This window comes from Lagenorhynchus albirostris, chromosome 2 (assembly GCF_949774975.1).
Source record: "Lagenorhynchus albirostris chromosome 2, mLagAlb1.1, whole genome shotgun sequence".
NCBI lineage: Eukaryota > Metazoa > Chordata > Mammalia > Artiodactyla > Delphinidae > Lagenorhynchus > Lagenorhynchus albirostris.
The window spans coordinates 20355395-20372452 of record NC_083096.1 but is presented as its reverse complement, the minus strand read 5'-3'; the positions used below and the strand labels follow the sequence as shown (position 1 = coordinate 20372452).

The following is a 17058-nucleotide window of genomic DNA, read 5'->3' as shown; positions in this document are numbered from 1 at the left end:
ATCTTTGTAATAAAAATATGTAATGCACATGTTTTAAATTCAGTCCACACAGTCCCAAGAAGAATTTAAACTGGAGGATCTGAAGAAGCTAGAACCAAGTAAGTTTTGTTTTATATTTTTTAGTGATACTCCTTTAGAAAAATATTTGAGCTGTTATGGATATTAAGGTTATTTAGCAGAATGCTGATTTGAGTCATTTCTGTTAATATCTAGTCCTATGTAATTTTTTTGTGCTTTTGTAATTCCTATAATATTTATAGTAATTATTCTTTGGTTCACTTTCATTATAGAATATGAAAAATTATTTGATTCTATGTCGTACCTCATCTGTCTGTTTTAGCCTTTATTTTGTTTTAATCTCTTTAATAAGACTATAATTAAATTACTTTGGTAAACATTTACAGTAGAGTCTACTGGAGAATATAAAGTTATAGTCATTGATGCCTATTTATACAACATGTCACTGAAAACTGCAGTCCAGCTGTTTGATCTGCTCTATAAAATATTTCCTTGTTGTCCTCGTTTTCCTTCCTGAAAGTTTTTTTGAGGTAAACAATTCCTTCAAATATTTTGGTGGTTAGGTTGCTGCTAGATGAAGCTTTTTTGCTGGTTCAAATGAATGTTCTCTTAGAGGAAATGTTTGAAATATAAGCAAGGGCACAAGTATTGAATATCACCACAGTCAATTTTAGGACGTTTTTATCACCCCATAAAGAAACCCTTTATCCGTTAGCATTCAGTCATTTCCCTCCAGCTTCCCCAAATTCCCAGCCCTAGGCAACCACTAATCTACTTTTTGTCTCTATAAATTTGCCTGTTCTGAACATTTCATATAAATGGAATCATATAATGTATGGTCTTTTGCAACTGGCTATATATAAGATTATTTTAAGAAAAGCACATTGATGGCTTTAAAAAAAAGATTTCAGCTGCAGTTGGGATGTCTGAGTTGTATAATGTTTCTAAAGAAAATCATAACGTTCACTTTTAAATGATAAGAATAATTTGGATTTGGGATCCTTACCTAGTCACTATTTTCCATTTCTTTTCAGTTTGTTTCCAAATAAAACTTAAGAACCTGTTAGGTATGTAGGGTGACTGTAAAGTTTGTAAACGCTTATACTCAGATGTTTATTATCTCTTTCCATAGACTCGCTCAGTTATTCCTCCTATGGCCTCATAGACTTTCTCGTTGGTAATAACAGTTGCCATTTTTTCGAGTAGCAGCGGTGTGCCAAGCACTCAGATAAATCGTCTCAATGGCATTTTGCTTACTGACACTTGCCCGTGATCTTACAGCTTGTAAATGCCAGAACCGGATTTTGACCAGGGTTCTAAGTGATCTCAAAGCCTGCATTCCTACCACTGCACTCTGTTATTAATACTTGGAATGGTGCAGTATTGGCATCAACCCTAAATATCATGGTTCTTCAGGTCAAGTTCCTGAGAGATTTTTGGCCCATATCTTAGTGGAAGATTGGACTAAAATCTGCATTAGTCTTCTACTTTGTTTATTTGTTTTTGTTTTTGTTTTTTTTTAAGATTTGGTGTGGGAATGGAAAGGAAAGAGTATTATTGGGATTCATTTTGTTATAGTTTGAATTTATATAGTGCTTCTCATTTGGACTTCTCCCTTCCTGGTACTTATTATTTTTTTAGATGATTTTAATTTGCTGTTGCCTCTAAAAGGAACATAAATGTGTATATTGTATCTCAGTAGGATATGCTCTGTAATTAATTTTGAATTTATAAAATCTAGGCACTTGTTATGAGTTAATTATTTTATCAGAATTAAACATTTTCTATAAATTGGTGTTTGACTATATTTCAGATTCAGTGTTCTTAGTCAAGCTGACCTCTGCCTCTTCTAAGAATGTTAAGGAAAGGAAAATTAATGAATGACTGTGTCTTTCAACATGTTAGTCCTAGTTGGTTTATTTTGCTAATGTATTTTTCCTTCAAAGTTTTAAAAATATAATCCTGTCTGAAATTCATACTAAAACTAAGATCTTGAAAGTACTAGTTACTTGATTTTCTTACGTTAATCCTTAGTAGCAGACTACTTCTTACTCAGACTTGTTCCCCCGTGACAACCCCATAAACTGTGAAGTTCCCTTCCATTAATTCATCTTCAAAGGCCCTGAAGAAATCCCACCTTTCTCTGAAAGCTTTCCGTGCTTTCCCTAGCCATAATTAAACTCTACTTCATGTCCTTTCTAGGAGCACTTTTTATAGCCCCCATTGTAGTCTTCCCTGTATTTTTCTCACTTATATTTATTTCTCTCCTCAAGATTGTGAATAGCCTCTGTATTTTCCCCACAGAGCCTCATTCAACGCTCTGCCTATAGTATGAACTCGGCAGATTTTTAAGTTGAATGTCTTCAGGGAATCTTCTCACATAATTAAAAAAATAACCTTTCAGATGGGAAGCACTTGCTCATTTTTGCCTACCACAAAAATGAAAAATGTCAGCCACAAAAGAAGAATACATCTGGGGTGTGTGTCTGTGAGATTTTTAGAGTGTCAGCTTCAGGAGGTTGCAGGGCCTGCTCCATGACAGCAGGCTGAGAATGCTGAGTTCTTACCAGTAGAGGGTGGGCCTGTGTGTGTGATTTCTACTGGATGAGCCAGTTAGTCCCCAATGGTGGTAGACTCCATGCTCATGATAATACCTTCCATGGAATTATAAACTTGCTTCTCTCTTCTCTAAATTCTCCTAAAATATCAATATTAGTGTCAGAAGAAAAATCCTATGTAAAATTTATGTAGAACCCTATTTTAAAAGGACGTTAGAATCCCTGTTATTCCATAGTTGGTGAAAATGGAAACCTATCCTACATTTACAGAAAGGGAGAAAGGAGCTGTTATTTTTCTCCCAAAGTTATTCACACAAATTAAATATCTGATATACTCTATACTTATAAATACAAAATAAAGGAGAGGCTATTACTGCAAAACAGACATTTCCTTTTCAAAGCATTGATGCCTAAGGAAAGAAAATACTGTTTAATTCTTCTATTATAATACAAATTTAAGATATTCTTAATGACTAATATGATTTTCAACTTTTTCACTGATGTTGTTTTATACATATTTTAAGGTTTGATTTTTCCTTTTTATTATTAAAATGTGATCATTTCTGATATGGATATACATGATCTTTTTTTTTTTTGTCACCCATTCCCTGTTCTCAGTATCTAGCATAATACTGTGTAAGTGATTAATTCAGGGGTCCCCAACCCCTGGGCCGCAGACCAGTATTGATCTGCGGCCTGTGAGGAACCGGGCTTCACAGCAGGACGTGAGTGGCCAGCGGTGAGGGAGCCAGGCTTCATCTGCTGCTTCCCATCGCTCCCCGTCGCTCCCCATCGCTCGCATTACCACCTGAACCATCCCCCCTCCCTCACCCACGGTCTGTGGAAAAATTGTCTTCCATGAAACCGGTCCCTGATGCCAAAAAGGTTGGGGACTGATGAATTAATTGATATTTGAGTTGAATGAATAGCTTACAAGGAGCATTCATGCACCAAGTTTAGAGAGGATAGTCTTATAATTTTAAAAATAGTCCTTCTTAGTGAGATCTGAAACAATAGGATTCTAGTCAGCCAGATAGGGAAAACTATGGAGAAATAAATTACCATATAATAATGTAGACTTATACTTTTATGGTACTTTAAATGTTCCCATGCAATGTCATATACTGTGTTATTTAATTTAATTTTCTCAGCAGTCTGGGAAGGATAGAACTGGGGAAACGGAGATTCAGAGTAGTTATGTGAATGCTCAAGTCATTAACATCCTTGTAGGGCTAAGATCTGATTTCAGAGCTTTTGCTACTTCCCCCTTGCTTATCAGACTTTAGCTCTACAGTCCATTCTACTCCTTGAACAAGCTCCTGCCCCAGAGCCTTTGTTGTTGCTCTAGCTTGTTCTCTAATTCTTGGAGAGCCCTTGCCCCAGAGCTACTTGTGGACATTTCCTCTCATCCAGCTCATGGCTCAAATGTCTTCTAGTAATTCAGGTTTGAGAGGCCTGCCCTGTTCACCTCAGCTGAAGTTATCCCTCTATTCCATGTACACAAGCATCCTCTGTGTCCTTCATTACACTAATTGCAGTCTTAACATTATCTTGTTTATTTGTTGCCTTATTATTGTCTGCTTTTCCTGACTAGGGTCTAAGATCCACATATGAGGGCAAGAACCCTCTGTCTCTATCACTGCCATATCTTTAGCACTCAGTGCACGTTTGTTGAGGATAAGAAAAAGAGAGGAAGAATGAGGGTAAGAGTTGGAGAGGGAGCGAGAATAACGATGAGTGAGAATCTAGACCCAAGTCTCAGACTTCTCTCCCCGAAGGGCTTAGTAGGAGTGCATATGTTAGAAGAAGTCTGATAAACACATCCAACTCCGATTGGAGTAAGGCATATAATTGCAACCTGTACACAGGGATTTCCTTTTTGGGGATGACAACATCCATACCTATTTTAGCTCTCAACTGCAGGACTCCAAACTTAGAGAGACTGAATAAGTTGAGTATAAAATCATAGAAATATTTTGGGTTGCCCAATTAATGCTATTACTTCACCTTCATATAGTTGCAGGTAGTTACTGGGAATCCATAAGACCAGATATGAAGCACTAAGTTACATATAGCACCTCTCTTTAAGTTTACATGCCAGGATATAGTCATTGACCACAACCATAATACAGGAGGTGGTACCATGTTGTTTGAAGACTTCTCTTGAGGATAAATCCCTCTTTGTGTTTGTGTGTGTGTGTATGTACGAATATATGCACATATATGTATGTATATATTACACATTTGTAATAAACTATGGTAAAATACGTATGAGAATTATAACCTCACTACTATAAACTTTACCAGTTTTATGGAGTTGAGGGGAAGTCTCATCAGGACATAGAATAAGATATGCTCATGTCCCTCTCATTGGTCATCTTTGACACCAATCTTTTAATTTAAATACTCCAGGGAGGAGTTACTCTCTTCTCTGGTGCCCCATGTCTCACCTAGGACTTTGTACATAGAACTATTTTGGGGTTCATTTTCCATAAGGACTCTGAGACTCTAGAAGTAACTCTCCTTGGAGGTCTAACAATACTCTGAAATTACTGGTACTTGGAGTACGGATATTTTCATTTTGCTAAGATAGTCAATGGTTTATGGCTCTGGATGATGATAAGATTGGGAATTTTTAAAAAAGTATTAATAGGCATAGTAAAATTGACTAAAAATCAGTCATTGACAATAAAATTGTTTATTTTGATTCATGAGATAATTCGTACGTCTTTCTCTTTTTATTCTAGTCCTAAAGAATATTCTTACATATAATAAAGAATTCCCATTTGATGTTCAGCCTGTCCCCTTAAGGTAAAATAAATAAGCACCAATATTTGTCTTCTTATTCTATCATCTTATTTTATACCTGTTTTTCAGAGATTCTGGATGTTTTATATCAATGTTGGTATATCATTGTTGGTTATATCATAACTACTGATATCATTAGTAGTAACATATTAACATTTTATGTCAGCATTTTTTATATCAACATCTTACCTAGGAAATGAGTAGCTATGAGGCTTCTCTAGTATATTTAGTTTTGTAGCTCACTCTTTTCTCTGTCCTTTTGCATGTAGAAGAATTTTAGCACCTGGTGAAGAAGAGAATTTGGAATTTGAAGAAGATGAAGAAGAGGGTGGTGCTGGAGCAGGGTCTCCTGATGCCTTTCCTGCTAGAGTTCCCGGTGAGTATCACTTGTTAAAAATATACATTACTTAACTCAATACAAGGTCAAGGTGTTTGGAACTTATTTTGGTATTTGCTAGTAGAGAGTAAAACCTCTCCAGGGTTCATGCCAATCTTAAGCAAATGGTCGTGTTTTGGGCAGTAGCTGTTTTATAAGTATAGTCTGAAAGTATCTTACTATCTGTTTTGGGGTTCCAAAGACCACCTTTGCATTTGGAGATTCAGTAGGAGGACTCACAGGACTCAGCATGTGATTGTACTCACAGCTGTGATTTATTCCAGAGAAAGAATACAAAAACAAAGTCAGCAAAGGGAAAAGGTGCATGAGCAAAGTCTGGAGGAAACCAGGTGCAAGCTTCCAAGAGTCCTTTTCCAGTGGAGTCACATAGCTTGTGCTTGATTCCTCTAGTGACAGATTGTAATGACACACGTGAAGTGTCCACTAGGGAAGCAGGATGCACATTAGAGACTCCATGCCCAGAGCTGTTACTGGCAGCTGATCACATAGACACCCTCTGCCTAGCACTGACCAAAATTCCAGACTCCTAGAAGGAAAGCAGATAATTCAGCATAAACCATGTTGTTTGTAAAAATAACTTAGGCACAGTGACTATTCTTATCAGGGGATAGTAGGAACCCTCCCAAAATCCAGATTCCCAGACTCTAGTCAGGGGTCTACCTTGTACTCAGGCCTTTCTAAGAGTAACAATCTCAGACCTGCTATGTTAACTCTTTTCTGTACACTTTTGTAAGTACTTCTTTAATTAATCAAATTGTGGTCATTAAAACTGGACCCAGGGGCTCTCCTGGTGGCGCAGTGGTTGAGAATCCGCCTGCCACTGCAGGGGACACGGGTTCGAGCCCTGGTCTGGGAAGATCCCACATGCCGCGGAGCAACTGGGCCCATGAGCCACAACTACTGAGCCTGCGCGTCTGGAACCTGTGCTCCGCAACAAGAGAGGCCGCGATAGTGAGAGGCCCGCACACCACGATGAAGAGTGGCCCCCGCTCGCCGCAACTAGAGAAGGCCCTTGCACAGAAACAAAGACCCAACACAGCCAAAAATAAATAAATAAATTTATTTAAAAAAAAAAAACAAAAACTGGACCCAGGGAGAATGAATACAAAGCAAATGCCCTTTTCTTCCCATTTTGTTTTAGGAAAGCAAATAACGTATGGCAAGGCTTTTTTGTTTACAGAAGATCTTCCCTCTCTGTCAGTAACCTAGGCAGCCACCCTGGATAAATTTCTTGCCTCTCCCAATTACTGTTTTACTCTGTTCTGTTCTTATACAGGACACAGTTTTCATTTCTGGTAAACTATAATAGTTCACTTTAGTGTACTATGCTGATATATTGTGATGTATTTTAAAATAGACGCCAGAAGCTTTAAAATACAGCTAGATACAATTTATGTATTATCCTGATAACTTTCTTGGTAATAAAAGTACAGGCAGACCTTGGAGATGCTGCAGGTTTGGTTCCAGACCACCGCAATAAAGTGAGTATTGCAAGAAAGCAAGTCACACAGATGTATTGGTTTCCCAGTACATATAAAAGTTACGTGTACACTGTATAGTCTGTTAAGTGTGTGATAGCATTATGTCTAAAAAAAACAAGGTACATACTTTAATTAAAAAAATACTTTATTGCTGGGACTTCCTTGGTGGTCCAGTGGTTAAGAAACTGCCTTCCAGCGCAGGGGACTCGGGTTCGATCCCTGGTCAGGGAACTAAGATCCCACATGCCGTGGGGCAGCTAAGCCCACACGCTGCAACTACTGAGCCCATGTGCCACAACTAGAGAGCTCATGTGCTGCAACTACATAGTCCACACGCTCTGGAGCCCACACACTGCAACTACTGAGCCTGCACGCTCTGGAAACCACGCTTCACAACTAGAGAGGAGCCCGTGTGCCACAGCCAAGACCCAACACAGCCAGAAATAAATAAATAAACAAATATTAAAAAAAGAAAAAAACTTTATTGTTAAAAAAATGGTAGCCCTCATCTGAACCTTCAGCTAGTTGTAACCTTCTTGCTGGTGGAGAGTTTTGTCTAACGTTGGCTCTGACTGATCAGGGTGGTGGTCGCAGAAGGTTGGGGCAGCTGTGGCACCTTCTTCAAATCAGAGCACAGTGAAGTTTGCCACCTAGGTTGACTCTTCCTTTCACAGTTTCTCTCTAGCATGCAGTGCTATTTAATGGCACTTCACCCATAGTAGAACTTCTCTCAAAATTGGAGTCAAGTCTCTCAAACCTTGCCACTGTCTATCAACTAAGTCTATGTAATGGTCTAAATTTTTTGTTGCCGTTTTAACAATCTTCACAGCATCTTCACCAGGAGTAGATTCCATCTCAAGAAACCACTTTCTTTGCTCATCTGTACGAAGCAATTCCTCATCTGTTAAAGTTTTATGAGATGGCAGCAATTCAGTCACATCTTCCGGCTCCACTTCTAATTCTAGTTCTCTTGCTATTTCCACCACATCTGTGGTTCCAATGGTAACATCAGAGATCACTGATCACAGATCACTGTAACAATAATGAAAAAGTTTGAAATATTGCAAGAATTATCCAAATGTGACAAAAGAGACACAAAGTGAACAAATGCTGTCAGAAAAATGGCGCCAGTAGACTGGCTTGCTTGCTTGACACAGGGTTACCACAGATGTTCAATTTGTAAAAAATGAGATATCTGTGAAGTGCAATAAAGTACTACAGTAATAATAGTGATATTCCAGTGTTTATAATGCCCCTTGGGGAGGAGGCATTATGGAGTTGGAGCAACATAGACTTGAACGAACAGACACTGGGCTTGAGTCTAATCTCTGTCCATTACTAGTTGCACCTATTCTTAAACCAGTTTAACCTCAATTTCTTTATTTATAAAATGGGATGATAATCATGCCTACTCATAAGGTTCCTGTGAAGACTAAACAAGGTACAGCTTATAAAGCTTTTAGCACAGTACCTGTCACATGCTGAATATTAGTGAGGTGATTATTCTCATCGTCATCATCTTTCAATGGAGATAACAATACCTACACTATAGGATTATTGGGACAATTACTGTAGATGGTAGCTCTTATTGTTAATAATGTTTCTTTGGTATAGGGCATTATTCCTAATGTACCTTGCTTTATGAAAAGAGAGATGTATTTTTCTTGTTTTTGTCATATATGTAGGAAATTTCAAAATTGCTGAGATGGTGAGAGAAATTATCTCGCTGTTTTACTAACTGAATAGTTGTTATTCCCTTTGAAAACCACATATTATCATTGCCGTAGCTTCCAGTACTATAAATTTCTATCTGACTTGGTTGTTTGCTCACTTGCTGTACTTCTGTAGCAAACAAGATCTTTAAAGCAGATGATGTAAGCCATGAAACATACAGATCAAGGTTTTTATGAGGTTCAGGTTGCTGAGTTGAAAAGAAACTTCTGCCATAAATTAAATCCATTTGCTATGTAAGAGTAAGCCCAAACTGAATAGATTTTTGTAAACTGATATAGCATTGTGATATTTCATTTCAGAGGTACAGGAGGCTTACTGAACCCTTCTATTCTCTGAATTTCTTTTTTGAACGAGTACATGTAGTTTAATTAGCTGTTTTTAGTTTGGGGTCATTATTGTCCACGACCTATAGGTGTCATTAAAAAATGACTCGTAAAATTGTATTCATTGACATCATCAAAATAACAAGATGGCATTTAACCTTTAACTTAACTGTAAAGCAGGAAACGTTTTATTTTCTTTGTTATTCTGAGAGAATCCAAGATTTTAGTTATGCCTAGGCTGTGTTTGCATTTGGTGGCAAGATAGTTCTGGGAATTGTTGTGACTTTTAATTTATTATCTTTGTTTTTATATAAGTTACTGAATTGTAAGTTTGTTGTGACTTTTTTTGAAAGTCACGTTTATTGAGGTGTCACTTACATATACAACATTCACCCTTTTTAGTGTGCAGGTTTATGCGTGCTGACAAACGCCTACAGGTCTGTAACCAGCACCACTGTGGGGCTGATGAGGAATAAGGTATGGTGTGCAGATGTGGTAGGACCCAGAATCGTTTTTTCCCATTTAAAACCGAAAGCGCCTTTTTAGCCAGCTTTTAATGGGGGGAGGGGGAGAGGTAGATATTATCTTACCTTTTTTGATATTAATCTTTTTCCTCTTCAAAATTTAAAAAACTCATACGGCAAACATCATAAATTTTTGTTAAATAATTGGATTAAGCCAAAGTAGGATTTAATTCTTCTAAAGATAGGCTTGGTAGATTTCATTTAAATCAAGGATATAAATTTATAACGTGTTTTTAATGGCCTAAAAATGTATTGACATTGCTGAATATAAAGCTCTTAAAATCATAAGCCCAAGAAATATGAATAAAAAAATAGCCAAGACACAATTTTCAAGATTTTAAAAAACATTTTTTTACTGAATGACGTGATTAAACTCAAACATAGGCTTAGCAGGTTCAAAATTATACAAATGTGTTGGTGTTTTGAGCTCTTATATAGGCTTAAATATGCATAAAACATGTTTATTTTTGAAACTGAAAATAAAGAATGAAATTTACCTCTTCAGCGTGAAACCTGTGCTTGGGTTTTCCTGCACAAGTACTCAATTCTGAGTTGAACTTGAGAAATAAGCAAACATGAATTTCATTTTCAGCTGAAATGAAGTTTTTTCTTGCTCACACATATAAGAAGTTGAAAATTGCAGCAAAATGTTCATTGCTTTCCTATGACTATCAGGGCATCCTTCCTTCATGGAAATCCAGAGCATGCCTAGGAGCACAGCGGTGAATCTCATCTCAAGGGTACGGTTAGACCACAGCTCGCCAAGTTCTTTTTCTTCTCCCAAAGTCTCAAGTTCTCAGGCTGTGCAGAGGAATCAGAGAAAGTGTTCCTCATCCAGGCATTTATTAGTATGTAAAGGGAAGGAAAATACTCTTTGATTTTGTTCTCTTGTTCTCCAGGCTGGTTTTTAATAAGATGTAAGACTTATTTATATTTTTTCTCTCTCTCAAGCCCAAGCAGTCGTGGAAATATTTCAGGATTTCCTTTTAAAGTTAATTCTTTTTCTTTTAAATCCAAGAATCCTGTCACTTGAAGTTAAAGGGTTTTCTTCAGAGCTTTGCAGAGACTGGTTCATATGAAATGTCTGTTAAGTATGCTACCTCCTGCAGCCCTCATCTTCAAAGCACCCAGCAACATCTGGCCTCCTCTTTCTTGAAAGTACTCTGGCAATTCAACCTTGCAACTCAGACACCTGTGGGGAACTCTCCCTTGCTTGCTGTAGGGAATAATGGATTGCCCTTTTTAAACTAGCATTTCTACATGAAGCACATGCCCACTGACTCCTAGACTTTGTGGATGTGTGTTTATTAATTTTTTTTCCAAAATGTGATAGTGACACTGATATACTCTTTATGTACGCAAACAACTTCAGTCAGCTATAATTTTAATTTCATAGACCTAGATACAATATTATTTAAATGATAATGGCCCCTAAGATTTTTTTCAAACTTTTAAAGATTTTTTTCAAACTTTTAAAGCAGTTTTAAACACGAACAAACATCTTAACAGTTTTTCAAACTCTTTTTTGTGAAAGCTTAGAGGAACCCATTTTCCTCAACTGCTAGACAATAAATTACTTACTAGGAGAACTTGTATGTGTATTTTAATGTTTTACCACAATTTCTACCTCCAAATTGAACTCAGTATTTCAAAACAAATAAATGGTCCCTCCATAACTTTTTATCTACCCGCAATGTCAGTTGCAAAGATTATCTATTGCCAGAATTTGAAGACACATTTAATATGTTACCTATCTACCAAATACTGTGGCTGGTTTGAACAATATCATTATCTTAAATCGTGTTTAAAATTATCCCAGAATAACTAAAGTATTTTTCTTGAAAGAAAAAAAAATGCTACTTAAATGCAAAGTATTATCATGTATGTCCTTTTTTTTTTATCATGATTTAGCAGCACAAAGAAATGTGCACTTAAAAAATATTGGATGACAGGGATTTCCCTGGTGGTCCAGTGGGTAAGACTCCGTGCTCCCAATGCAGGGGGCCTGGGTTTGATCCCTGGTTGGGGAACTAGATCGTGCATGCATGCTGCAACTAAGAGTTTGCATGCCGCAACTAGGAAACCCGTATGCTGCAACTAAGAAGCCCACATGCCACAACTGAGACCCGGTACAGCCTAAATAAATTAATTAATTAAAAAAAAGAAAGAAATTTGGATGACAGAGAATCTGTGTCAATAGTACTAGATCTGTGAGTTTAGTTACAAGTATTACAAATTTAAAGCAATGAAAACTAACAAGATTATATGTATTATCACATATATATGATATTGCTTAGTCTACATTTTGGACACCTGACTGAACTCTGCTGTAAGTGTGGATAAAAAATTAATATACTCCTTGTTAGTGATGTTTAATTTCCGAAGCACTAAGGCAAAATAAGGACCAACTCACCTCTTATTTTAGAACCAACACCCGTGGGAACATCTGTACAATATCACATAAAACGTCAAGCAAATAAAGTTACTTAATAAGCAAACTCAAATCACAGGGTTTTCAAAAGAGATAATTCTCAGTAATTATCCAAAAAGTCATTGCCTCTTTAGGAGTCTTGTCTAGGTGATGATATACTACTGTTTTGGAACAAAGACCATCATGCCATTTTTCATTATAGACCAGGAAGAAAAATCATGTGAGGACAGGGTCTTAAAGGATTTCATTGACTTCAGTTTCCATGTAACCTCTGTTTTCTTCTGTGGACTTAACACGCAGACTCCTGGTCTCTGGGCTGGCGGTCCATTCCTAGTCTGGTTCTCCGAAATCTCTCTCTTCCAGAGTGTCTTGGCCCCATTACAGAGAACCAACCAGTCCATGTGAGGAGATCCTCCTTACGGTAGGTTCTGCAGTGTTATCAGCTTCCCTTGGAACAGAGGAGTTGTAGGTGAAGGACGAGGACTGCAGCTGCTCCTCTGCTTCTGCCCCTAGGTTCTTCAGAACCATTTTTTTTTTTAGATACCATATATATGTGTTAGCATATGGTATTTGTTTTTCTCTTTCTGACTTACTTCACTCTGTATGACAGACTCTAGGTCCATCCACCTCACTACAAATAACTCAATTTCATTTCTTTTTATGGCTGAGTAATATTCCATTGTATATATGTGCCACATCTTCTTTATCCATTCATCCGATGATGGACATTAGGTTGCTTCCATCTCCTGGCTATTGTAAATAGAGCTGCAGTGAACATTTTGGTACATGACTCTTTTTGAATTATGGTTTTCTCAGGGTATATGCCCAGTAGTGGGATTGCTGGGTCGTATGGTAGTTCTATTTTTAGTTTTTTAAGGAATCTCCATACTGTTCTCCATAGTGGCTGTATCAATTTACATTCCCACCAACAGTGTAAGAGGGTTCCCTTTACTCTGTTTATTTTAAATGGCTATTAGAACCTCAAAATATTAGCACCTTGTCAATGGTTGTGATTTGTAGTTAAGTGATGTTTTTTATGTTTGTGGAGCCATAGCTGCGTTCATAAATTGTCTTCTACAGTTGATGCACTATGGAATAGGACAACTTGGATTACTGGTCCAAATACAACATATCGATAAATAGTTTTCATCATCAAGGTGGACTTTGGTGTGTCCCCTATTGCCCTAGTGCAGTAAAATGACCCTGGAGCTTGTGATTCGTTTTTGTTACCTTATCAGAATCATCTGTAGGCTTAGGTTTGGAATCCTCCTCTCCTAGCTCGTACCTCTTCTTCAGAAGCCACATTGAATCAAATAATTCCCCCCAGTTTTCTTTGACAGCAGTAGGACATGTTTGCTCCAGTTGGTGGTACACTGGGGAGGTAGGGCAGGTAAATCAGAAGAGGCTGACAGCACCAGGCGGCCTTCCTCCATGCACTGTAGAGCTTACCAGCTGCCAGTGGCTGCCCCTTTCTCGCATGAAAAACTAAAAATGGATCCAACCAGATGAACGTGGTCCTACTGCCCATTGCCATGTGAGACTCAAAGACCAATAATAGAGTTGCTGTAGGGACTGCCCAGTCTCTGGCCCTCACAGTGAACACGCATTGCTCAGTGCACAAAGTTCAGGTGGCGTTTATTCCTTCTTAATCACTGTCTTTTGTGGAGCTCCTAGCCATAGCTCCAGCACACCCCTAGGATTCTGCGGAAACCTGGTTAAGAAATCCTGGTTTAGGCAGTTACCTGTATGGCTCCCCGAAGACATCCATATTCCAATCCCCAGAGCCTGTGAGCATGTATGTTACATGGCAAGGGGACTTACGTTAAGGACCTTGAGACGCAGATTATCCTGCAGGTCCTTTTTAGGCTTTGTGGACAATTAAATTACAAAAGTGGCAAATGGGACATGGCAGTTAGAAGCATGGACTCTAGGGTCAGACTGCTGTGTGATAATGGACAAGTTACCTAACTTTTCTGTGCCCCAGTTTTCACCTTCTGCTAACTAAATGGGACTGACATTAACACCTATATCATAGAATTATTGTGAGGATTAAATGAGTTGACACATATAAAGTTAGAACATTGCCTGGCACGTAGTTAAGTGTTCTGTAAGCATTGATTATCTGTTGTTTATGCAGTGCTACCACATAGAAGAACATTTGTTATTTTTGATCCTTGCTCTAGATTTAATAGCAAATTATTCTAGCTGGAAAAGCTTAGTCTATACCAGATCATGTATGATCATTTCTTTTCTTATCCTGATTATAGTCTTCAAGTTTTACAAGTGTAGTTGCTTGTTCTCCTGTTACTTTATATAGTTGAATATTTTAATTGTTCATTTAGAAATCTTCTTTTAATGTAGTGCTTTGATTTCTGATTATCATATGGTTTTACCTTTGGTACATAAACATGCTACCTTTCTCATCTAACCCAGGAGCTGCAGGTGGTATGGTATTATGCTAGTATTTTATCTTCTTTCACGCACATGTCATATAAGACAGTGCATCGATACATATATAATATATATATTATCTAGCCATTTGTTTACTAGAACATAATATAACCTTTAGAGCTGTGAAATTCATTTATTTATTCAACAATACATTAACTCAAAAAGGATCTGTTTATTACTAATGCCAAATAATAAAAAAAATGAGTGGTTACCCAGATTTGTCTTTCAAGAAGCTTACTATGTAGTCAACAAGACAAAGCCAACAGTACATAATTATGGTTAGAGATGTGCACAGTGTGTTATGGATAAGCAAAAAAAAGAAGGCTAAGGGAGTTCAGCACAGGGAATCTAGCCTGAACTGAGACTCCGAGTGTGTAGGAGTTGGTCATACAGGGAGAGAGCACGTTGGAAACCGTCATGAAATACCTTGAATATTCACCTTTTTAAATCATTTGTCGTCTTCATTTTATTGTCAGCTTGCAGATGCTCTTTAATAGGTGTAATGAGGGTGAAACTGAACCTTCATGATGGAATGTTTTCATACTACCTTGAATTATAGAATAATGAAGCTGAATAAATTAACTTGCAGCTTGAAATCACTGCCTTTATATTGAATTGTTAGAAATATATTTAGTGGTTAGATTAGATTTTAGTGTGGTCTGAGGCAAAAAGGTTTGTTGGTAATGAGGAAAGAAATGTCATCCCATTCATTCATTTCAACTAAAAGAGCTAGACAATTATAGATTATGAACTGATTCATCCAAAGGTAGAAACCAGTTTTAATGTTCACTTGGGAAAAACATAGTCTCATATCATTGACTTTGAATATTGGATAAGAAATTACCTTTTGACTGTCAAAGAAAGAAAGCCATAGTCAAAGTAAAAAAGACAAGGGGCTAACATCCTTAATATATAAATAAAAATTTTAAGTTGCAACAACAAAAACCAACAAGCACATTAAAAGACTGGGCAAAAGACATGAACAGACAGTACACACGTACATACAGACACACAAAGATGTACAAATAGCCCTTAAACATATGAAAAGATACTCAACTTATAAAAAGAGACATGCAAATTAAAACTACTGTTGCTTAGGCTGTGACAGATGCTCATTCATCACTGGTAGGAATACAAAATAGTACAGTCCCTTTGGAGGGGAATTCAGCAATATTTAACAATAACATCAGAAGTACACATTTACTCTTAGGCCCAGCAATCTCCTTCTAGGAATTTATTCTCAAGATACACCTCTAAGAATATGAAGAAAATATTTGCATATGCGCCAGGTTGTTTATTATGGTGTAATCTGTAATAATAAAATATTAGAAACAACCTAACTGCCATATGTAGGTTAGCTGAATAATACTGTAGAATACTATAGATAATAATCAGGAAAATCTCCATGAACTGATGATTTTTCAGAACATATTGTTCAATAAGTAAAATATGTCAAGGCAATTCACATTAGCAGATTAAGGAGGAAAATCTCATAATCCTCTGAATAGATGCAGAAAGGTTTAAATTCTAAATCTCTTCGTGATTTTTTAAAATTCTAGCAGACTGAGAACAGAACAGTTCTCTGGGTGTTCTCTAAGGGATGCTTTGAGCCAAAATCATACTTGAAGCATTCCTTTTCAGATCAATAACAAGACATAGTGCCTACTATGACCTCTTTTCATCAGTGCACTAGGACCAAAAACAGAAGTAAAAGATAAAAATTATTTGTAGATTTTATGAATATGTGTGTAGAACATGCAAAAGCGCCTATAGGTAAATAATTAGAAATAGTAAGAGAGGGGCTTCCTGGTAGTCCAGTGGTTAAGAATCCACCTGCCAATTCAGGGGACACGGGTTTGAGCCCTGGTCCGGGAAGATCCCACATGCCACAGAGCAACCAAGCCTGTGGGCCACAACTATTGAGCCTGCACTCTAGAGCCCGCGAGCCACAACTACTGAAGCCCGCACGCCTAGAGCCTGTGCTCTGCAACAAGCGAAGCCACTGCAATGAGAAGCCTGTGCACTGTAACGAAGAGTAGCCCCCGCTCGCCACAACTAGAGAAAGTCTGCGCACAGCAACGAAGACCCAATGCAGCCAAAAGTAAATAAAAATTAAAAGAAAAATAAAGATAGTAAGAGAGTTTAGCATGGTTCCTGGAGGTAAAATCTGTACATAAGAATTGATTCTATAGGCTTATTGTGATCATTTTGCAATATACAAATATCAAATCATTATGTTGTATACTTGAAACTAATATAATGTTGTATGTGAATTGTACCTTGATTTTTTAAAAATTATGTACCAAAAAAGAATTGATTTTATCTTTATAAAC

General features: G+C 37.3%; 1 protein-coding gene across 8 annotated transcripts in view; it reads left to right on the top strand.

The window, feature by feature from the left end:
- Window positions 1–17058, top strand: part of AIDA (axin interactor, dorsalization associated) — a 42489-nt gene that overhangs the window by 15812 nt on the left and 9619 nt on the right. For all 8 annotated transcript variants that reach the window (XR_009536309.1, XR_009536310.1, XM_060127390.1 and 5 more), the window contains exons 4-6: window positions 44–98; window positions 5324–5387; window positions 5654–5760. Coding sequence is in view for 6 of the 8 variants with exons in the window: in XM_060127390.1 (XP_059983373.1) it covers window positions 44–98; window positions 5324–5387; window positions 5654–5760 (226 nt within the window). In the remaining 2 variants the exon portion in view is untranslated. The remainder of the gene's footprint in view (window positions 1–43; window positions 99–5323; window positions 5388–5653; window positions 5761–17058) is intronic.